We start from the raw sequence: 24,174 nt of genomic DNA, 5'->3' as shown, positions 1-24,174 counted from the left end.
ACAGTGTAATTTCTCTACCTCCACGTCAACCCGGCGTACAGTGTGACTTTATTTCTTCAGAAAAAGTACACATTTGGCATAAAACTTAGCTTTAATTCTGTAAAAAATCTCACCTGTAGGCCTACTGCCCCACGAGCGCAAGGTCTTACAGTAATTGTTCTGGAACATGTAAGCTCTCTCGGCATCTACTTTCTTAATTGAGCAAAAAGCAGCATATTCAATTCATCGTATGGCAGCTAATTTGTATATAAATTAGTGTAAAACAGTGCTTCATGCACCTGTCACTAGCTGGGTTTCCATCAAAAAATTAAGCAAATCTTTCCAAAATTCGTAAAAGAAGAAAAACAAATGAATGCGAATTAGGTGCTTTCCATCAAGTTGTTTGAGCAAATGACTGTGGTATTGGTAACCCTCAGTAAATAAAACAAGGCACGCTTAGAAAATGGAGATAGGACTGCATTTAGTTACGATTGGGCAAGTTATACATTTACTAGCAGTGCAGCTTGTAATTGCCAAACTGAATGCTGTGTGCAATGGAGAAATGCAGAATTTTTGCAGAAATATGCTATCGTCATTTAGCATCGTTGTCTCACAAAATCCTATCCGCTTGATAAATGATGAGATAAAAATAAAATTTCCAGGTCCAAGCCTCCACTTGTTTCATATGGGACTACAATCTCAACAGCCATTTATAATACAGTATGTATATGAAGAGCTCTTTTCCAAAACGCGATAAACGCCATTTAAAAAAATATATTTTGTCATGTCATTTGGCTGTATACTGAACCTTTTCACTGCTTCATGAACGTTTCATGCCAAATCATTACATTTCCTTGTTAAAATGTAGGTACAAGATGCCGTTCGACGCAATCCAATGGCGGCGCTCTGAACAGATGTTTGTTTATGTTCATTCATTTCTCAAAATGAGGATTAATGTCATGTTAATACATCATCCGGAGAAGGTACCCTTTGCAAGGCGATCTTCATCAAAGTGTTTGGTATGTACAACTTTCGTTTCAGAACAGGCTCGTTTAATACCGTTTTGTACGTTTCTCATTCGCGATAAAGTTGTTTTCCTGTGAAGAAGCCTGCTAACGTAACATGAAAAGTACTGAATAGTTCAATAGCCTGCTGATAGACAGACTGACGTTTGATACATTGACCATAATTAGGTGCTATTGCAGATTGTGTGTGGTGCAAAAGTACAAAATGTGGCTAGTGAACAATGCAGGGACATCTGTAAAGTTGTGCTTTTTGGATTGGACATTATGAGCGTTGTTACATGGTATGTCATTGAGAGCAGATCGAGGGGAGCTCGCTGTGTGTGTGTGTGAGGTTAATACAACTGTGTGTAGATGAGAGAGAGAGAGAGAGAGAGAGAGAGAGAGAGAGAGAGAGAGAGAGAGAGAGAGAGAGAAAAATTAGGGAAAAAATGTATGGATTTATAGCGTTTCGAAAAAAATAAAATTAACTTTGATTTTATAATCAACAATATTGTTTGTTTGATTTAATAATCATTATTCAATATGTTCCGACTGCGCAAAAAAACAATTTTAACAGAATAAATTGAATATTCACAAAATGTGTGGGTCTAGGTAAAAAAATTACTTTTTCTGAAAACTATTGAAATGGATTTATAGCGTTTTGGAAAAGAGCTCTTCATATATTCTTACACATATAAACTATATTTTATAAACTTGCGGCGTATACTACATTCTCCAAGCTCAGAACGTCCTAGACAACAATAATTTAACCATTCATTAAAAGATTCATTACATTCTGGCCATCTGGGATTTTGGTATGAAGATAAAGGTTAAGATCACAATTTTTCAGGAGTTTAACACTGCACTGTGATGACTTCAGACTTAAAAAGCAGATAGGAACCACTGCATTATATTTTAAAGCATTTTACAATATATCGTTTCAGCATCTACACTGCAATGCCTATCTGCAGAACATACAGAGCAATGTTTGTTCCCCCAATATAGTGAAGGTCTTATATTACTGGCATCTTTATGAGATATGCGGTACTGCAGTCCGCTATGTGTTTAGTTGTTTTTATCAATAGAAAGTCACAGGCTATTTTTGTGAAAGCTACACTTACTTTTTGTTCTCTTATGAATGCTTGACAAATACAGATATTAAAATGCAAACCAAGGACAGATCACCCCAGCAAAAAACATTTATTGTTTTATCACCAACCCAGAAATTGTATTGGCAGGTGCCAACAGAGCGAGCGTGCCACTAAATGACTTTTCAAGAAATTACTCTGAAGAACAGAACTGTCTTCTCCGAGTTTAGCTCTAAGCCAAAGAATGAAAAACCCATGTCACTCAAAAACTTTCTCAACAATGATTACTGACAGTGTGACTACAAAGCATTCGTTGAATTCGGTTTTTGTGACATCTGCTCGTGCAGTTCAATGCTGTTTGCTTTTACACTTTAAAGAACAATTAAATATTGTTCAGAAACTTTTCGACAATACTGCTGAAGGTCTACCATTTCTGGTGAGTCTACCATTTCCTTTTAACTTCAACAAAGGCCATAAGTGGGTAAATATCCTACACAGAATGTTGATAGCAGAAAATTGTCAAAAACAAATTCCAGAGTGCCTTCTGTGTGAACGCAAACATGTTCTGAAATTGATTCTGGGATTGCATTTCTGGATCGTGTCCTTTGTGAACAAAAGGCAGAAACAATGGTGTAAGGGGTGTGTCATAGTGAGGATGTGTGTGTCGTTGCAACAATATAGTTATCGTTCAGCTCTTTGACACAGGGGTTTTAAATAGAGATGCACCCACCGATACCGATTATTCAGAATAAGATCTGCCAATACAGATTCCGATAGTTTGGTGGTTATATTAACTCGCATTATCTAAATTCTGAAGATAAAATTTTCTATATAGAAAATATAATATTTCATTAATATTGAACATTAAACTAGTACTTGGGTATGCACCAATAAATGCCGATATACACTAATAATACCATACCTGGCCGATAACTATTCTGAATCGCACAGCTATTTCACAAACTACGGCTATTGATCATTAAGTCCTTATCATTCTGAAATCATTGTTAGTTTGAGTCGCTTATGACATGCATTTGATAAAGCAACATTGTCAAACATAATCATTATACATATTCTTTATTATCATAAAAATACCTGAAAAGGTTTGAAGAACAGCAATATAAATATGCTTAAGCCATTTCCTGGAGATTCCGGTGTGGTTCTTCTTCTGCGTCCCATATTAATTTTCTGCACAAGAGCGCCCTCTGGCTTTTGGATGTAGCGGCATTTCACTGTAATTCATTGAGAAGCATAGCAAGCATCATCGGCCCATTTATTGGTGCATCCCTACGAGTGATGTTTTTTTTACATTTTCTATACACAGAGCTTAAATTTATTGCATTTTCCTGTTCTCTTTTGATTGACAGGGTATCGTGCATCTCTACTAAAGACGCGCAGTGGATAATTAAGTGTTGGTCTAGTTATTTTTGCGACTTTCCCTTTTATACGCTTTTTTTTTTTTTGGAGAGAATTGGGAATGATTGATGCAACGCGATTTACTAAAGTTTCGCGTGTGCTATAACTGGTATTTGCGCCATTATTTAACGCCAAAAAATCATGTCCTAAACTACTTGAAATGGCTGCAATTTTTACTAAAAAAATAGGCATCACAGAGAGCAGAGAATGTGTGATACAATGCAGAGAATTGTTTTAACATGTAACAGTTTATTTGGAATGCCAGAGAAACATATTATTCAAAAATATTGTTTGCCAAGCCATGTTATTTTTTATTTGCTAAATTAAATAAAATAGGAGTCACTAGGAGAAGTCACACAATACCAGACAATTCAAAACTTCATGTAAACCTTCATTTTTTTGTCCTTTAGTGTTTTTCAGTGTACTATGGCTTGGTTAGCTGGGATTACACACCCTTATTTTTCCGCTGCTATGTCTGTGGTGCTGAACTCAAGATCAGTTCTTCTTATTTGCGATCCTCAAGTAATTTGCGCTTCTCATAGTAGATTGCGCTGGTCATTGTGGAAATCCTGGAAAGCCTGTGTTATTTAATTTGCGCTTTTTTAGTAAATAACCCGCAAATATTACCACTCCTATCTGCGCTTTCTTGGAATTGCGCTCTTACGCTAATTTGCCCCGTTTAGTAAATCTGGCCCTAAGTGTATTTACAGGATCTTTACGGGATGTGTAATGCACATTTTTGGTGTATTTTCCGTAATATGTGTGTGAAAAGGGCTTTACAAAAAACAACATAAGCTTCTTAGAACAGACAAGCCACTTTGTCTACAACTCACTGGCCTTTACATATATTTTTTAAATTATTACATTTTCTCTTTCATTCACCTATATGTACAATACATTCAGGGGCCGCAGAGCCAGTGGAGTAAAGTGTTTGCCTAGCAACAAGGACCAAATTACATTTTTCTAACATAAAATAACCCAGGCAGCAGCAGCATTTGAAGCAGATAAATGATAGACATTACGTTGAATTTAAAGCTGTTAGAAAGATGGTTTTAAGTCTGTGACATCTCAGGCCAGTCCGTGTCTCTGAAGGACCCTTCATTCTGACCTATCTGAGAGAGAGTCCACATGGCTATTGCTAAAAAGGTCAGTTTTTATTACTGTTCTGCCTCACTGAGGCCTAGTGTACCAAGAGTGTTTCATTCATTTGCTTTCAGAAATGGTGGGAACAGCAGAGAAAAATGAAAGGGAAAGACCTTGTAGCCTATGCATTAATCTTTCAGTAATGCTTCTTTGTAGGCACATAGTCTGTTTATTTAGTTACAAGATGCATGATGCATATCCCCCAAAAGTGGGACGAAACTGTGCTTCCAAACCGTACCACAGTCTGTGCACGACCCACTGAACAGTGCAAAACATCTATTTCATTTACTTGCATGACCCACTGATAGTATACCACAGGTAGCACAACAGAAATAACCCACTTATTGCCAGTGCCACAGACAGCAACACCATGACCCGCTGATAGTGTGCCACAGACAGCACAACACAACACAAATAAAAATAGGGTCTGTATGGCTAAATAGATATGCTGTTCTCTTCCTCGCGTTCATGGCAGTGTTGTTGCAGTGATGAACTTACTGGTCTACTTAGTTTATTGCCATTTATGCCCAAAAAATAATTTATTAAGGCAGATGTTAATTTAATATACACCAGGGTTTCCCACAGCATTTTTAAGTTCGGGCGGCCCACCTTAGCTGGGTTACCCTACCACCTTAACTAGGCTGTCCAAAAAAAATCCACCAAACGCCACATGGCTGAAATGAGAGGTCTGTCACTGTGTGTTTTTTGAGTGTTTTAAATAAAATATTTTCATCATGACGCGTACACCCTGCCCCTTTGATTGCCACGCCCCGGCCTGCCCACCTGCACAACCCTACCACCTTTACTAACAAATTTTCTGCGGGAAACCCTGTACACTCTTAGAAAAAAAGGTACAAAAGCAGTCAGGAGTGTTGATATTACTGCGCGCCATACAATATCGTTCCCATTTTTATCCACTTAAAAATGCCACGTTTTATTTTGTGCCAACATACTTACTCAAGTAACAGTCTAGGGCTGAAACAATTCATCGAGTTACTCGATTTACTCGATTCAAAAAATTCCTCGAGGCAAAAATTCTGCCTCGAAGCCTCGTTAAATTCCTATGACGCGCACTACACGCGCCGAGATCTGATTCACACGGACCGTTGTTCAATGTTCAGGAAGCACATCATAGCGCGTGGTACATTTTGAATTTAGTTGGCGCGATGGCGGAGCAAATATGTCCATAAACGGCAGAGAGAGAATGTCTAAAGTTTGGGATCATTACATTATCATTACATTCAGCATCTGAACCGAAAACATCCACTGCTGTTTCACCAAGCGTCGATGAAACAAGGTAACGTAGCTTCCGTTGATTTTAATCCCATACTGTATTTGTAGCGATGTCGTTATGCGGTTTGACTAGATATGATGTTTAGCTTTGATGTTTTTAAGTAGTAAACGTATTCACGTTCAATTGCAGGACAGTATAGATTAAAAACGAACCCCTTCACACGCATGCAATACAGGTGTGTGTACCAAAAAACGGCACCACAGTGCAATCATATATGGGCAACTTGTAATCTGACATATTCTGTTCAATAATAATAATCTCTGTCTTATTGGAGTTTAGCATAAGGAAGTTATTCTCTCTCACGCAAGTCAGACCGATCGCGCAATGCATCACATATGCTTAAACTTTTATGTAGCCACGCAACAATAATTTCAGCATGCATTCCCTGTATACAGCGGGACGTGATGTTGTGATTTTTCGAACGGATTCTTAACCTAAAATGCACCGCAATGCAAGTGATGCAAACCAAATGCAGCGTTCTATTGAAAAGTAATGTATGTATTTCTGCAGTACCAAAATGCAATGAAGCAACTGAACGTCTGACTGGGGTGTCACTCTTCCTCACGCACAGAACGCGTGCACACACACAAACACAAGTGCACGTGCGAGCATACACACAGGTTGTTACCATAGCAAATAGGCTCATCCCAGAAATGATATATTATATGTTAAAAGCCTAATGGTAAATGCTGCAGGTGTAGAAATGTACATAAACCAGATATTAACTTTGATGTCAGGGCTAGATTACAGCATGAAACCAGTTGTGCATATTAATAAATTAAAGTTTTTATTTGTTGGCACTGGCACTTATAAACACTAAATGGGTAAAAAATTGAAATAAATAGGCTTATTTCTTGGAGCCAAATACCTCTGTTTTTTTAGAAATAAAAGCCAAATGCTTGAACATTTTACAGCCAAGTCATTTTCGTTATGCATTATTTGTTTTGGTTGTTTAAAAACACACAAAAAAATTATCCGATTACTCCATTAATTGATCGATTCAGTGCTAGATTAATCGATTACAAAAAGAATCGATAGCTGCAGCCCTATAACAGTCTTTAAATAGGGAAAACATGGAAGTGTTTGGTGGCTCCTAAATTCATCCCTGTTTGGATCCTAAGGAATAAATGGGGCTAGGCTAAATGCTAACACATTCACGACGCGCTGTACAAGGATTAAGTGCACGCATTGAAAAAAAAGATAGGTATGTATTAATTTCTCTACGTTGAGGTAAGAAAATAGTAAAATTTTGAAAAACAGTGGTGTTTTCCTTTAAATTGAAGAGCTGATGGTCAGCGACTACTAAGAAAAATAAAAAATGGCACATTGAATAATCATTAAACAAAGTTTAACAATTGAATACAAAGCTGGGAGGTTTAAAAAAAAGAGGAAGTAATATGTGCAATACAGAAAGAAGAGATGGGGTAGAACAAGATGTCCTAACACCTCAAGCTAGCAGGTGTAATGAACGTTTATCACGTCATAGAGTTGTTTAGACCACACTGCTTTAAGCTATTTATAGCTTGCGGGATCGATCACCCATCTGATGGGCCGCCACGATAGCGCTGATTAAGGTGTGAGATTAATGGCAGATTAACGGGTTTCCACAGTGTTTCCGCCAGGCATTGTTTAAATCATCTCCCCACAGAATGACAGTAGTACTTGCAGTGTAAATAGGAACCGTGATAGGACTGCCTGATAAATAACATCCAGGCCATTAAGCTCTGGTTTTAGCAGTTTGGTGTATGATGTAATTTTTACAAAGCATCTACTGTACATGCTGGGCTTGTATGCATGCTTTTTCAATAGAGATGTGAAAAATCCATATTCCAAACACTGCTTGGGCTTGTATTGATGAAATTCGGCGTAAGATGTGAAAGTAACATGCAACCTTTTGTCATCTAATGATGAAACATTCTCCCTTCAAATTTGCTCCTGGACTAAAAACAGATTTGACAGGCAAAATATTTGAGAGGATCAGCTGTCAGAGCAGCTGACAATAAGTTGTGTGTATGCATGTCTTTTATCCCTTTTTAAGATGTCGTTTGCCAGCCGCTTTGTTTGTTTGTATTCATCTGACGTTGAGCCGCGGCCTTAATTTCCGCCTCATCAAAACTCGGTAGGATTTTGTTTGTCCTTCACTTTGCTTTAATCTCTGTTAAATCCCCGCCTGCCTTCTTTGATCTTCATTTGCGTGTGACTGGGCTTAGGACCCAGAGACATCCCTCTCGCCAAAATCTCTCTCTCATCCGTGTGGTTTTCTTAAAGAAAGTGATCTAGCACATTCCTTTAACATCAGCACAGAGAGAGATAGGGAGATTAATGAGACAAACCTCATTTAGCTCACCGGTATGTTTTCTAGACAATTGGTCCTGTTACTATTGGGCTTAGAGCATTTTTATCACCATTATCATTAAAGGGGACTAACAGGTTTTTCATGGCCTATAGGCATTTTGAAAAAAGCAACAATGATAAGAGCAACTCTTCCTCACAGTGTAAGTTCTGACCAGACACAGCATATCAAAAGACATTTTGTCGATGCCTTGGTTTATAAACCTGCAAAATCCCTGGATGGCTTATCCCACTGGAAAAAGTATTGGTCTAAAATTCACCTACTGTACAGTATGCTCAGCTGTACATAAAACATAATATAAAATATATCATAAGCTGTGTTTGTGAAGCGTCACACAGAAGTGTCATATGTGGACCATAAAATGTAAAATATATGGACTTATGAATTATGCAGATTAGGCTTACAAAAAATGCCATTGACTCCCTTTTGGTTTCTAGAAGCCAGTCGATGAACTGCAGTTTGTGCAAAGATATCCACAGAAATATTCACAGAGAATATATGAAGAGTTTGGTTCCAAAACACAATGGCCCTCATTTATCATTCTTGCGTAGAAACGGGCGTATATGTTGGCGTAAGATTATGCTTACACTCCTCTCACCGCCTGATTTATGAAACTGTGCGTACCGTTGATATTCAGGTGTACGCAATATCTGCCCTTCATAAATGCCGCGGCCGAAAACTAGCGTCATTAGAATAACAAGCCCATATAAATTCAAGTCTCCGCCTCCCCCATGCCCTCATTTTACGCCATTGACACACGAAAGACGGCAAAGAAGAGAATCCGGGGAAGTGAAAAGAAACAAAATTGTTTTATTTGGCAGTTTAAAGAGTGGGATTAAAGACACATTAATAATTGGATGACAATTTGTAATATTCTTATTATTAATTTTATTATTAATTGATATTTAGAAGAATGTTTATTTATTATTATTATTATTTACTGTTGCCTACATCTAAATTCTATGTCTGCTTAATGGTTCAGTTAATTTTTTTTATATAATATTTTAAAATGATGTAGTAACTTTTGTAGTGTGTTGTTCTGTATTTACATACAGTTGTTTGTTAGCTGTATCTTAGATCCAGTTTGATACGGAGCTCCGGATATAATGCAAATTAACAATTTGTTTCCACGACATCCACATGTTTTAGCTAAGCTAATTCATAATTTGAAGTAATAATAATTGTAATAGTAATTACGAAATATTCTAAATATTATAATAATTAATTCCAAGGAACAAACTGTTGAATATTGGGAACAAATTCTAAATTTATGGCCATACTTTAGACTAAATAAGAAAAAGAAGTGTCCATAGCATAAAAAATTATTCGTGGCCATAATTTTGTCCGCATGTCATCATGATCGGATTTACGGCTCCATTCAACACAAGCATTTTACCTTACCTCATCTGTATTTATTTATCATCGAATGGTACGTAACTAGCTTACCTTTTATTGCATTACCATGTTTTCGTAGCACATCCTTGTGCTTTCTTGCAATGTGCCGCTTCAGATTCCATGAAGAATATTTGCTAACTCTTTACAGTCTCTCCGCAGTCCCTTTCAATTTTTTCTTCCTGCTCAATCTTAACTTTGATTTTTACTTTACATTTATGTATAGGCTTGAATTCCATAACTTATTGCTAGACGTTTTTACAGATTCTCGAACTAGCAAATTATCAAAGGGCGTTCTGGGTTCAACGAGCGGTGCTGAGGGAGCGGAATTTTCGGAAAGGCGCTTTGATGGTAATATTACCGCACCGCTCAACGCTCCGCTCCCACTAAGCTCCATTCACATGCTCGCTCTGAAACATCAGGTAAAGCGTGCCGTACGCCAACGTCCATATTGATAAATCTCAAAGTCACCGTGGTTTTGGGTGTACGCAAGGTGTACGCTGGAAATTTGGTGTACGCACTTTTGATAAATGAGGGCCAATAAATCCATTTTGACTAATTTGGGTAAACATGTGTTTTCTATACCAAGAAAGTGACAAGATGAAAACCATTATTTTCTGTTACAATCTTTCACATAGCATTTTTAGGTTATAATAACATTAAAAGTCAAATCCATGATTTGGTTTTTAAAGATTTATTCTAAAATCTGATACATTTTTCCACAAATGCAATAATTCATTCAATAAAAAGTTTTTTTTTTCAAAATGCTATAAGTCTATTGAAATTATATATAAATGTGCATTCATCTTTGCCATGTTATTTTCATTTAGTTGACTTGTGGTGTACACTGATTAAACATTAATGGCATTAATCAAAACACTTTGTCATATTAAGAACACTGTCATTCAGTGGCGAAGCCAGAAATGTTCAAGTGGGTGGGCCTTTATAAAACAGGGTGGGCAAAGCATAGAATGTACATAAATTGGGAGTGTTTACGCCCATGGCCGGCATATATATTTTCCCCCAATGTAAGTGCGGCTTTTTTCAAAACAGCCAGCAGCTGTCCATTTTTTCCATGCTGTGGTCTAAAAATATTCAACTCTGGATGAAAAGCTTAGCTTGTCAATGTAAGTTTTCACACAGCCGTCCAATCACAGTGGGTGAAAGGGCGGGACTAATATCACAACAACCAACCGGCTCACAGCTCAAGTATCACAGCAACCAAAGCGCTTGGCTGAAAAAACAGCTGGCATTTGGCGTCCTCCAGGCGTTTTCAGCCGGGTTTAAAAGCTTTGGTGCACGCTACCTAAGCCAAGTTACCTTAATGCCATGCAGGCAGCACAATGTTTCAAGGGGAAATTTATAAAACAACCAACCAGCTTGTCTACAGGATATGGGCAGGTGGGGCTGTGCCTGTTTTATACAGTCTATGAGCAGTGCCCCACCAAATTATTAATCCACTTGAAAACACAGAACTCAACATAAACTGAATTAGTAACGGAATTAGTTTTTACGTTATTTACGTTGCGTGAACGTAGATCCGAACAATATGTCATTCCTCCTCAGCAAAATGCATGACGTGAAAGCGTCATAGGCTACGACAGATTCAACAGGTAGTGATTTTACTAAAGAACTCGTTCGAAAGATTGTTATTTAATGAGACAATGGCCATCAAACAACATGGCGCAATACAAAATTGCATGTGTTGTCATTTAAGTGTAAATATTCCAACAACATTAAATCATACAGCCCCCTAAATAGTTGATTGGAGTAATACTCCTGACTATAAACTGTAAATAATAATGACACCACTATAAACATTAAGAAAATGTCTAAACTCACCATTACACGTCCTGTAGTCTGAGACGGGGCTTCTGGTTCATAATAACAAAGTCCAATATGATCATAATGTCCCTTCGCGCAAAGAAAAGCAGAAATACATTTCTCAGACGAGCATTTATCATCGATGAGCGTAACGTTATAGGTTTTTTATACAATATGTGGTGAAGAACAGTCTTTCAACACAGCATGAAGTCATTATCAACGTAATACGTGCTCGTTTCATTTTGTTGACGTTTGAAAAGATGTCCTCAGTAATCCAACATTTCCATGAGTGATGTAATAGTCTCCGTCTCCAAAAGTAAACAGCCATAAGCAGATGTCATCGTGGAAAGGTTGTTAAACTTGATGATTTCCGACTCGCTGTTTTCAAATTCAGTTCAATCGCGCGTAGGCGGAACTAACAATGACTGACGAATCATATTCAACGTTTCATGTTGACAAGCGTGTGCACCAATAGGGTAAAAGAAAACTGCGAAACTGACTGAACATGCAAACTTGCACTTAAATTTTATATTTTAATTATATTTATAATTGTATTACACATATGAAATTATAGTGTGATAAGACGTATATTCTTAGTACTAGTATTTATTTTTGTTAAATTATTTACACATTTCTCTGGAAAATGGCCTTCTGATTGGGTGGGCCACAACTCAAAGTGGGCGGGCCCGGGCCCGGCCAGGCCCACCCGTAGCTTCGCCACTGCTGTCATTGCTGCAGTCATCTTTGGGACGTCGTAACTGAACCTTTTTGACAGCGATCAGCGGTAAAATGTTTTGGTCCTGCTCGATTTCGTTGACTTCGAATAAAATAATGGAAAGTTTTTCATAAAATCATAAAATCAGTGTAATCATTGTGTAGGCATTAGGGATGTTCACATTGACCGTTTAACCATTAACCGAAGGTAAGAATTTATGACCGATTAACATTATCAGTTAAAATAAAAAAAAAATTGTTAATACATGATGCGTGTCGTTATGAGCTGACAGACATTTCGCCACTTTTCTATCTTTAATTTGTGAATGTCCTGTAAATGACACAAATGATTGCTGCCCTGATGGTCTGATAAAGTAATAATTTGTATGAGAAATCATTTGTATGTGTGTTTGGAATCTGAACGGAGACGCGCGCGTGTCCGCGCAAGATGACGCGGTCCGTCTCGTGCACATTCGGACAGACGTTCGCTGATGGCCTCTTACCCTAACCATAAACATCTCTCTTTTTGCACAAACGGAGAAAGACGACGCAAAACCAAAACTTTCTGAAAAGCATCCTGCTTTAGAAATGACCACTGTGGTAGATGAAACGGAGACAATCTGCCCTTTGGATATTAATCCTCTGGACCGAATGCGTGCTTTTTAATAAGGTAATGTTGCGTGAATAACTGATAATGTATGAATCCTGGTTCTGTTGTTGATCTGTCGCTGCTGTTTGCACGTTCAAATTAAATGTTTTGTTTTTACTAGTTCACAGACAACCGTCAACTGTATTTTTACTCAATGACAATTTCATATTAAAATCTTATAAGTTAACGGTTAATGTTCGGTTTAGAAGCTACGGTTGTCAGTCGGGAAAATTAACTGATATGAGCATCCCTAGTTAGCATGACAGAAGCTTGATGCTGTCGTGTGAGAACAAGCAACAGCCGACATTTTTCCTTCGCCTGTGTGCCTCTCACATAAATGATTTGATTTTGATGGTTTACATTTCTTCCCCGCCACAGAAAACAACCACAGGTGTATCAATGCCATCAAAATTAAAAGAAGTTATGTATTTTTCTAGGATTTCCTATTCAAAGCGCCATCATAATTGTTTACAATGCGTGAAATGGTGCGCTGTGATTGGTTAAGCGGATTTATTGCATTCTGCAAAGAAGGAGGACTGGCATTTGTTGCGGTTTGGAAAAAAGGGAGAAAAGATGACAAAATAACATGGCGAATATCGGATATTGCGTAAAATGAAGAATTGACTTTTTAATACTGACTTTTTGCGGTAACTAATTTTATGGAGTTTATCGCGTTTTGGAACCAAACTCTTCATATTCTCTAAAATTCAAAGAGAAAATTTTTTCAGAGAGAAAGATGCAGCCAAACGTAAAGAACATTAACTTGCAACATATAAAATACTAGAACCTCTACATAAGCCATACTCACATAGATGACACTAAACTTGTCTTAGTAACTAAGCAGTTACTAAGCCCCCCTTTCTTTTTTCTGAACAACAAAAAATTCCCAAACACTCTGCGGCTATTAGGACAAAAATGATTAAATATACAGAGCTGATGTTATAGACACTGAGGAGCAATTCAGGGGACTGTAGAAGTAATTAAGTTAATTTAGAAAAAAACTAACTTCAAAACTAAAAGCATAATGGCTTAGAAAACATATTATTGTACTGTCCTGATTGTTTTGAGCAAACTATAAAAATGTAAACATTGCGAACTACTAATGAGTCAATTGTGAGCAGTTTACATCTAATGCTCCTGCACACAAATTCTTTTCTGTGTCTGCTTATCTGACAATTTAATTGCAAAAATCTAATTTTCAGTCATCTCTCATTAAAGTAGATATAAGCTTTATTCTAAAACTGTTCAAGGTTGATCAAGTATCGTTTCAAGAGTTGGGGCAAAAAGAGTCGTGCTAAAGAGGCAAGTCTGAAAGTAGCAAATTATGGGCTGAGCTTCCTCCCAAGTGGCAATCCAGCAATGCTTAGCATGTCTGCCTCACACTGTGTGGGATGCGTGCTCAACTCTCAATGTCTGGAAGTTGAGAAGATGTAGCTGTACACATCTGTCATCATACATACCATAACATGAGATGAAGTCTCTTACTCAGGAGTACTGTATGTTATCAAGATGTCACTCATATTGTAATACCTCACAATAACACTAAACCCCAATACACAAAACCATCCCAATCCCATTCATCATAACATGATCTTTTGGAGGATGCACCAGCAGCAAAAATAAATGCAGAGGACACAGTCCAAACAAAGACATTACATTAGGTATTTTGAAATCCAATGTGTTGTTAACACTCATAGTAGTTTTACAATAATTCCTTTGGGATTTAGCCAAACGTCTGAGTTGTTCTGTGGAAATCTCTGATTGGACCAGAGGCTTAAGGGTCAGCAATAAACAATTGCACATCTCTTTGTAGACATACACTGAATTTTGATTATTTTAGATGTCATGTCAGCTCCACTGACACAAATATTCCAAGAATTGTATAAGACGTGTGATTATTTACATGTTTCTCCTGCTGTTATTTTAAACCTTCAGTGCTTTGGATTTGTGGGGTTTAATTTATTAACATGCATATTTAATGTACAGTTTAGGGAAACAAGAACTGCCTCTCATTTCCATATATGTTTTGGCTTAAATGTCTGTTTTCAAGCTTTTCTAAACTATGCTGTCACTTCAGATTTTAAACAATTCAGTACACCGACACTGAGAGTTGGATCTGCTGGAGGATAACAAATAGGCCCTGGCATTTAGGTTTAAAACCATTTTTTAATTGAATACCTTATGGGGGTTTAGGAATATATCCCTCTCTCAAATTCGCACCCAGCTCAGTGTGCTGAACATGTGAGTTCCTGAAATTGGTATATGAATAGCCTATTTTTATATATTTTACTTTCTAATTTTGTTCAATTGAGTTGTGAGACTGCTGTTAGGCAATGATGTTGCCAGGTTTTAACAAAGTGGCCTATTTGAAAAACAGGTAATTAAAAAATACCATGCGTCCCTCTAGCGTCCCACAGATGCTGAGAAAAACTACTGATAAATGCACCGTAAACACCCACAAGACATATGTAACACTCACTAGTAAAGTTAGTAGTAAACATTAGTCAGAAGTAAACAGGCGAAGTATAATTCAGGCTGACTTGGCTGTCTAAATTTTTTAATTTACATAAACAGCTGAAGGCCAATGTAAGCATGGTTTCGATTTTTAAAAAAGAGCTCAACGAACTGACAAATACACAGCATTGATATAGTTTTGCGCTGGCAAATAAGCAATTCCTCCATCCTAATACAAATGCACTCCAGATCAATTTAATGAATATTCATATGGTCATTAAAGCATCTGCATGAAATATATAAACACCTAGACTAAGAAATTACACTTCCATTTAAAATTGGCACCAGTCTTTTCTGTGCTTTAATACCAAACAAGCTTTGTCACATTATCACCTTGTCACAGCGAATTTGCATACAAATATACAAAATATACTGCTGTCTGCCATTTTGTTAAAAACAATCAGGTCTGCTTACTATGAGATTTTTAATATATAGTCCAAATCTCAACGTTACGTCTATTTCATAGCATTTTTTCAAAAGTGAAACTTATTTAAAGGAGAGTTATTTTCTCCTTGCAAGGGCTCAAGAGTTCAATCACTCACACACCTGTTTGAGGGCACTGAAATCTGTGAGAGACAGATTGAAAACTGCAGAGAGCTTTCGTTCTCAGCAGGAAGCAAGTTAAACGGCACTTCTCTGTCTTACAGAAGCTGCAGCACCTCTACCTGACATGGGCGGTGAAGACTGCTCTTAGACAGCAGCGTTCCTCTTTCCCAAACACTCACAAATCAATCACGTTCATACACTCCTCCACTGCACATCATCACATTCCTTTATTGAAACCCAAAGCACACTGCTCTGCTGCACACTAAACAATAACAAACTTACACACTTCTCTAAAACATACCAAAACAAATGCTGTCGCTGTGTCCAAAACTACTTCATTCGATAGTACATACTGAAGTAGATACCTACTAGTACCTACTGCTTTATTATTAAAACATAATGTTCTTTATAGTATGTGTGGGTGCACATTTAGGACATAATGCATCTTCCATGTTTTTTATTGTCATGTGACCTGTGGGTCCAGGGCTCAATGCAATTTTTTTATACTGTGGTTCATGTTTTCATGCCCCAATAAACAATGTCAGTGTCACATATTTAAAAATAATAATTCAAGAGTCAAATATAATTGTATACTGTACATATACAACAGACATTATCTAACGAAAAAAAGCTCCCAACTTTGCTGCATTACATGTAAACTGATAGCAAACTGTGAAAAAATATTGCATTGTTTCTTTCGTCGTGTTTTACCCAAGTAAATGTCTGCTTCCAAGATGTTAAATAATATACATTGATGAAAATATATTTTAGTGACTGAGGGTGAAGCACTGACCCGATCGGGCAAGTGACAATACTTTTTGTTGGCCCAAAAAGTCTCTCATGCTTGCTCCGGACCACCAGGCAGTCCTTTATGTTGAGCCCTGATGTCCTTTAAAAAATACCCTGACTATGAAGACTTATATTGATATTTGCCTTCTACTCCTAAAATTAATTGATAGAAACACATTAAATATTTTCATTGAATATTTTCATCACAAAAAACCAACATGTAATACTAATTTTAACCTATGGAGGCCACCATTATGTTTCGCGTTCTGAAATTGATGATGTGTAGGGGTTGTTGTGAAATGTATTACTACAGTTTACTATAATAAATCCTATGGTATCTTTTGTAGTTTTTCATTTGATAATTTTTATTTCCCACTTACACTCTTACCTCTCAGATCGCCGTAATTTTGATCTTGTTTATTTAGTATGTTTTCTGTATCATTCTGAATTTATGTTACTCTCCGTGAAAGGGCTGAAGTGAACAGAATACCTGATGCTGTATTTTTTATGAAATGTTGACCAAATCCTGCCACCTGTTTATTAAAACTATGACATTTTGTACTGTTTTTATTTTCAAATTCATAATGCCAATCACAGTGTTAATCATTTATTAAACCATACATTTTACCCTATGACATAATCAGAAAAACTGTGACCATTATTTACATGTGTGTTGTTTAAAGAGTAAAATTAAATCGCAAGGAATACATTTCTTAGAACCTTGGTTCATATGTTTTCCGTATTTTTTCAGTTTGACCCATGTAATATTTTTGTTATGGTATAGTAAATATGTTTATTAATATGTTATTATAGTGCATATAGTAGCAAAATAATATGCAAGTACAGGGACATAAGCATAACAGAAGTAACCAATCATATTAGACTTTTAGTGTGATCAATTATTCTAATCAAAATACAACTGCTACGTGCATTTCCATTTATCTTCATTGATTACTTCTTTTTAATTCTTACAATACATTTTAATTTATGTGAGATTCTTTTATTAAAATCTATAAAAACAATGTGCAGTGTTATATATTTCATGGAGCTGTGAACTTACATTATCCCCAAAGTTCCTAAGATTTGTTAATTCTTTTTTTAATAATGGCTTGTCCCTTGTCTCCCTTGTATTTGTCACCCTTTTAGTGACTTTATAACCATGCTATCCTCAGTTTCGGGTTGTGGAAACTATGGCAACACGAGTGGACAAATGTGGAAGTGCCGATTATACTGCATCTAACCTGTGGCTGTTGTGCCTTGTGGCTAATTCATTAAGATGGCAATAATATGATCAAACATACAGGTAAAAACATTAATTCAATATCTCATCCATTAACGAATTCCATTCATCTCCCATTGGTCCACTCACCTTCATAACATAATTAAAGGTGCCGTAGAATGGGAAACTGTATTTACCTAGGCATAGATTAATATTAAGAGTTATGTACATGATAATGACATATTGTGAGCCTAAAACACGATTAGTTCCTCCTTCTAATGTAAACTTTGTCCTTGTGCATTTAAAAGGTTGCTGGAAAAGAGGCTAATCTCAACATAACACCAACTGTGATGTTACAGTCGAGATGTACGCCCCAACATTAAAGGCGGAGTGCACGATTTCTGAAAAACGCTTAGGAAAAGGGAGCCGGGTCGACTATCAGCAGTAAGGTGCGTGTCTACTAAACGACATCATTGCCTGGTTGGCGTATGTGTGGGGTGGGTCTATCAAAAGATGGTCCAGATTCTGTTGGGTAGGGGTGTGTTTGTTTAGGTGATTTCAAATGTCAACATCGGCTTTCAGATATCAGGGACCCTGCCTTTAAATTACACATTAAATTGGAATAAATGTTGTTACAATGCTAAAAACAAAGTTGTGACTGATGAGTTAGCACTATATGTTAGTTAACCCTTTCCCCGCCATTGACTAGTCTATTAAGAGAAAACACTTCCCTGCCAATGCCGAGTTTTTCCGGTAATCCGTATTGCCCCTATTATCTTACACAACTTAAAAAACCCGGAAGTATCCTCTTAGGACATACAGTGTGTAAACAAACAATGTCAAACTCTTTGTATGTTTTGATCATATCTCTAAATCTGATCTCTATTAAAAACACAAAAACGCAATTAAGAAACCTACCCATATTCGAGAGGTTATAAAAAGAGAACAAATAAAGGTAGGATGAAAAATGTTTTGTTTGAAAGCAGAGGGTCTGTTCTTTCATTTGATATATTGTATGTATATTTAAAGAAAAACATTTTCTGGAAGGCATTAAACTTTTGTGAAAATCATAAAAAATCCAGGCTTAAACGGTCTGTTTACACACACAGGGAGCTACTGAAGGAGCTGCTCTGTGAAACAGGCAATCAGAGCAGAGCTCAACATTATTATTCATCATGACCCTTTTAAATAAAGTAATAATAGACCGTTTCATTCTAATGCTAATTCCTAGGGTGGTTAATGGACATGTAAAACCGTCGGATAATTTTTGAACTTAAAAAAGCCACATACCTTTAATCAGGCATGTGATTGGCTAAGGACAAAAAAGCAGGAAAATATATTGAGACCCCCCCCCCCCCACACACACACACGCCAATCAAAGTGGTGGCGGATCTATACGGATAGTAAAGTAGGACCCATAACAACTTATTTGAACAAAAAAACACATTTTAATTCATTTTACAGCTAGATGTGCAACATGCTACTTTTTTGTACAGTATGACACATAACAACTTATTTGGTGGATGTGTAACAGTGGGAATCAAAAGCAAGTGTCTTGTCCACTGCTCCATCACCACCTCTCTCTATATCAACAACCATGATAAAAAAATATGTTTTAACTTATTTTTGTTTTGCATTTGCACTTCAACAGCTAAATGTGCAACATGCAAATGTTCATGTCAAAAGAGGGCCTATTTTGCCGACATCCAAATAAAATGTAGGCAATGGCTTATAAAGAACTAAAGGCATGGCTACTTTTAATTTTATACTTTAAATAAATTTCCAAGCCTGTACTTTGATACTTTTACTTGTGTAAAGAAGTTAAATCAGTACTTCTATTTTTACCAGAGTATTATTTTAATACAAATATCTGTAAAATGTGCTACACAGGACCATTAGTTATAATAAAGTGTCTTAAAGGTCTCTTTTTCTAATTTTAGACCCCTGTAGATGAGTAACTTTGTTAGCTGTTAAACATGAACAATAGAAGGTTGACACTAATAAATAGAAGTAATTGTACAAAAAAGTGCAGGTGCTATTTATTTTAATCAAACTGGTCAACCTTAAAACTTTAAACACACGAAACCTTTGAAACAAACGATGATACAGAGGCCGTTTCTCAATCCTAAGTCTGCAGCCTTCCGGAGGTCGCATTTCTAAGCTGCATACGTCATCAAGACTCATCAAGAGTCACAATATTAACAATAATGAAGTTTACTATTATTCTAAGTTAATCGTAAATTGTTGTAATATGTTTATCAGGGCTTGACATTAACTTTTTGAGGAACTTGTCCTTCGGACAAGTAAATTTGTGTTTCACTTGTCCATGCACAAAAGTCACTTGTCTGGGTAAAGATTTATAATATAATGTATTTTTTGAGTTTTGCTAATCAGTGGCAGACCAAGGGATTTTTTCATAGGGGTGGCCAGGCAGGGGCCAGCAGTTACTCTGGGGTGGCATATAAAATCTCTATCATCCAACCTTAAAATACTTTTAAGTATTATAGTGTGTTAATCAGAATAATGTAACATACAATTGCTACAATAATTTAATTTTTATTAAAATGAATTGAGATTAACATACAATTTATAGTCATAATTCAACCTCCATGTTTTTTCATGTGAATCATGTGAATTTTGAAGGCTACTTTAATGTATTTTACTAAGATTTGTTTGGCTGCTTCTTGCTACTCTTTCTGAAGAAGGATGCTATATCTGCTGCCTTTCTCTTCATTTTTCCCTCATTTCAATGATTGTCTGGCATTAAAACACTAAAGCAAAACATTAAAACATTACCATGTTTTTAAAAACTTATTAGGGTAAATGTATCTAGATTATCTGTTATATATAAAATCAATCTTAATCCTAGCATTTACGCTGTAATGTCTGTGTGGGATTTTTTAATGTACAGTGACGAACTCTGTCAGATTCAAATCGGCTGTCACGCGGCGCAAACACACGTAGGCGCGCTGAAAGAGAGATTCTCATTATAAAACAGATTCTTAAACAAGATTTTAAGCCATTTATGTGTTTTTACCGAACTTTAGAAGAGAAATTTATATTCACGCCGGAGCCTGAAGAAACACTCCGTCCCGCGATTCCCGCCCCTCCGTGTTCGTCGATCAGGTTTCATGCACGAATGTAATGCTCAGTTAGGTTAAACCAGGCTCGATGAGGTAACTTATTTCCTTGCCTTTTTTCGGAACCAATATTGTTGCATCGTCCCTCTCTCAGTCGCCAGTCGCCACCAGGATATTCTGCAATGGCGCTCGTTTTTCCTCTCATTTCTGTGAAAATTGCTGCTCCAAAATCCACCAAGTAAACCGACGTGTATATGTTTGCCGCTTTGTTTCGCGTCACGCGAGTGACAGCCAAACGTCGCAAATGAGGAGAAAAGAGGAGAGAAACGATCGGGTCTGATTGGTGAATATCATACTTCGCCATCCGCCATTTGCGAACGGTCAGAAACACGTCCTTGTTGATACTTGGAAAGGAAGGAAAATGCATCTCTTTGTCATCTGCCACCGGTGTGGCCCTGTTGCGCGGGGACGGCGATTGTGGTTCCGTCCCGGGTTACCATGGCGACGGCTGTGAGATACCCCCCTCCCCCCTTATTATTATTTTTTTTACATATCTGCATGATTCACGTAGGTCACATTTTCAGGTCGGAAAATCCGGAATTCCGGATTAATCCGGAAAAATCACATCCCTGTTTAATGTAGATATCAGAGAACAATTTAACATATAATTACAATGCATTCTTTGGCACCTTTAAGCTTAGCCTTTGTTATTGTGAAATAGTGACATCTATTGGTGAAAATCCTACATATTGTGCCTTTAATTTAGCGAAGCATCACTTATGTAATTTATTAATTAAGCGTAACATCACTTAACTCCTCCCTCTTGCAGTGAGTTGTGGGTAATATCACCAGTAAAGCATGTATGACCATGGATCTGTACTTCAGTTTTTCACCAAAAGAGTAAACCAGCAGGTACTTTAATTTGATCATAAAACATGATTTTTGGATGGATGGATAATATGCGGGCTAAGTTACACCTGTAGACCACCTTAAAGCATAACACAATCGCACGCACTTTTCTACCGCACACCACAACTTCAATTTAACCCTACTGCACTCCAATACATGCACACTCCGATCAATAAATGTATACGCTCCATGAAGGCAACCGAAAACTAATTTCTTTACTGCACAGGGAAACACACAAACATCTCAAAACTCGCACGCAGTCTCACATTTACTCGACTGCACCTTTAGTGTTTGCGAGCACTTTTCTCCAGTACTCCTCCCATTGCGCACTCCAAACAGATAAAATGATATCGTAAACAATCGCGCGACTTTTTCAAGCAGAGCATTTTCTGCGCGTGCACGTCCTGTATGAGCGAGGGAGAGAACGCTTAAACATGAAAGACGAGGATACCGTCCTCTAAATCTTTTCATGACACAAGCTATGAAAAGTAATGTCTATATCTTTGTAATCAATTTCTTTGACGTAATACTTTCTGCTTAATTTTCTTCATTTTTATTTTTTTATGTTTATAGCCTCTGCATTCTGTGTAGGCTCGACTGTGATAATGTATGTGTCATATAATGACTAATGTGTAGTTACTTGGACATCTCACCTTCTTTCGCCACAAAAATGACATGTTGTACAGTGCTATAATAGGCCTAATATTACATTGATGCTTGGATGTATGACGTAAATGTGGGGTATACTTTGAATACAAAATAGACAACTAGAAGAACTTTAATCCTTGAGTTTTGCACTACAGATAATTTTTCTAATCTCAGTGGTGCAGAGGTACGTCTTCAACTTGAGTCTGAACAGATCACATATAAACGGCGAAACACAAAATGCTAAATAAATAAACAAATAATGCATCTACCTAAATGCAAGATTCGAGAAACTTTATGTATAAAGTTAACTTACACAAAAAACAACGTTATGCCTCATTGCTTAAAATATCCTACTATATCTAACTTAGGAAAAGTTACCCAATATGCATAAATGTTTATTGTTGCTTCATCTCAAAATCATATACGGTTGGGTATACATCAATCAATGAATTAAGTCACATTGCAGCTTTGATGCTGTGATTTCTGTCAAGCCTGACAAGCTGATGTTACCATGATGAGCTTGACTGACTTTATACAACAAATTCACATGAGGCAAAATGACATGGCATATTGTTTTGCAGTATTTTGTAACGTTACAGAATATTTACTTACAGTTGCTCGCTGATAAAACTGAAGTTAAAACGCTCAACGTGGTGAGGAGGAAAATTCCGATGCAGTTGTGGAAACCCGTATTTGATAAAGTAGTCCGCTCCATACTTCTGACGTACCTCCGACCGTTACAGCCGTTAGGACAAAACCGTTTAAAGCCCCGTGAAGGTTGCGTTTTGACTCCCGCCACAAATGAGGTGCAGCTACAACAGTGCGCGCGCCTCCCGCCGTTTCCTCAGATCCTCCTGAAAGACTGATCCAACACTTGCGTGCGCGCAAGCTCTCTCTCTCTCTCTCTCTCTCTCTCTCTCTCTCTCTCTCTCTCTTCTTAATACTAAGGAATAGAAATACTGTACATTACTATATTGTATATTATTACTAAAGTAAATAGTACACTGCAAAAAAATTAATGTTTTACTTAGTGTGTTTGTCTTGTTTAGCAGTATAACTAACTAAGAATTCTTAAATTGAGATTAATGTACCTGGTAAGCAAAGTGGTTTAAGATTTTAAGTCTTTTTATTGAAATAAATTATGAAAATCAATAATCCATAAAATAAAAATAATCTTAATTCCAGTTTCAATTTAATTCAATAAAATTAATTTGAGTAAATTTTTCTTACCCCAATGGGACATATTTTTACTTGTTAATCATAAACATCTTAAATTGCATAATTGATTTATCAATATTCAATATTGGTTAATATTTTGGGAAAAATCATAAAGTATTTGCCAACATATACAGAACCCCTGCTTTAAAGCAATAGTTCACCCAAAAATGAAAATCCTCACTCTCATGTTGTTTCAAACCTGTATAAAATTTGTTGTTCTGAGGAACACAAAGAAGATATTTTGGAAAATGTTTAAGCAAACCGTTCATGAACCCCGTTTACCATCAGAACCCCATTCTGTAGTATTCTTTTTCCTACAATGGAAGTGAATGGGGCTCATGATTGGTTTGGTTAAAACATTCCTCAAAATATCTTCTTTCATGTTCTTTCAGGTT

General features: G+C 36.8%; 1 protein-coding gene across 2 annotated transcripts in view; it reads right to left on the bottom strand.

Annotated features, from left to right (window-relative positions):
* cntnap5l (contactin associated protein family member 5 like) overlaps positions 1–23,401 on the bottom strand; it is a 111,672-nt gene extending 88,271 nt beyond the window's left edge. For both annotated transcript variants that reach the window (XR_010520901.1, XM_065241022.2), the window contains exon 1: positions 23,174–23,401. Coding sequence is in view for 1 of the 2 variants with exons in the window: in XM_065241022.2 (XP_065097094.1) it covers positions 23,174–23,276 (103 nt within the window). In the remaining variant the exon portion in view is untranslated. The remainder of the gene's footprint in view (positions 1–23,173) is intronic.
* Positions 23,402–24,174: the final 773 nt, after the last annotated feature.

This window comes from Paramisgurnus dabryanus, chromosome 14 (assembly GCF_030506205.2).
Source record: "Paramisgurnus dabryanus chromosome 14, PD_genome_1.1, whole genome shotgun sequence".
Lineage (NCBI taxonomy): Eukaryota > Metazoa > Chordata > Actinopteri > Cypriniformes > Cobitidae > Paramisgurnus > Paramisgurnus dabryanus.
The sequence above is the reverse complement of the archived record's forward strand: the minus strand, read 5'-3'. Positions and strand labels throughout refer to the sequence as shown.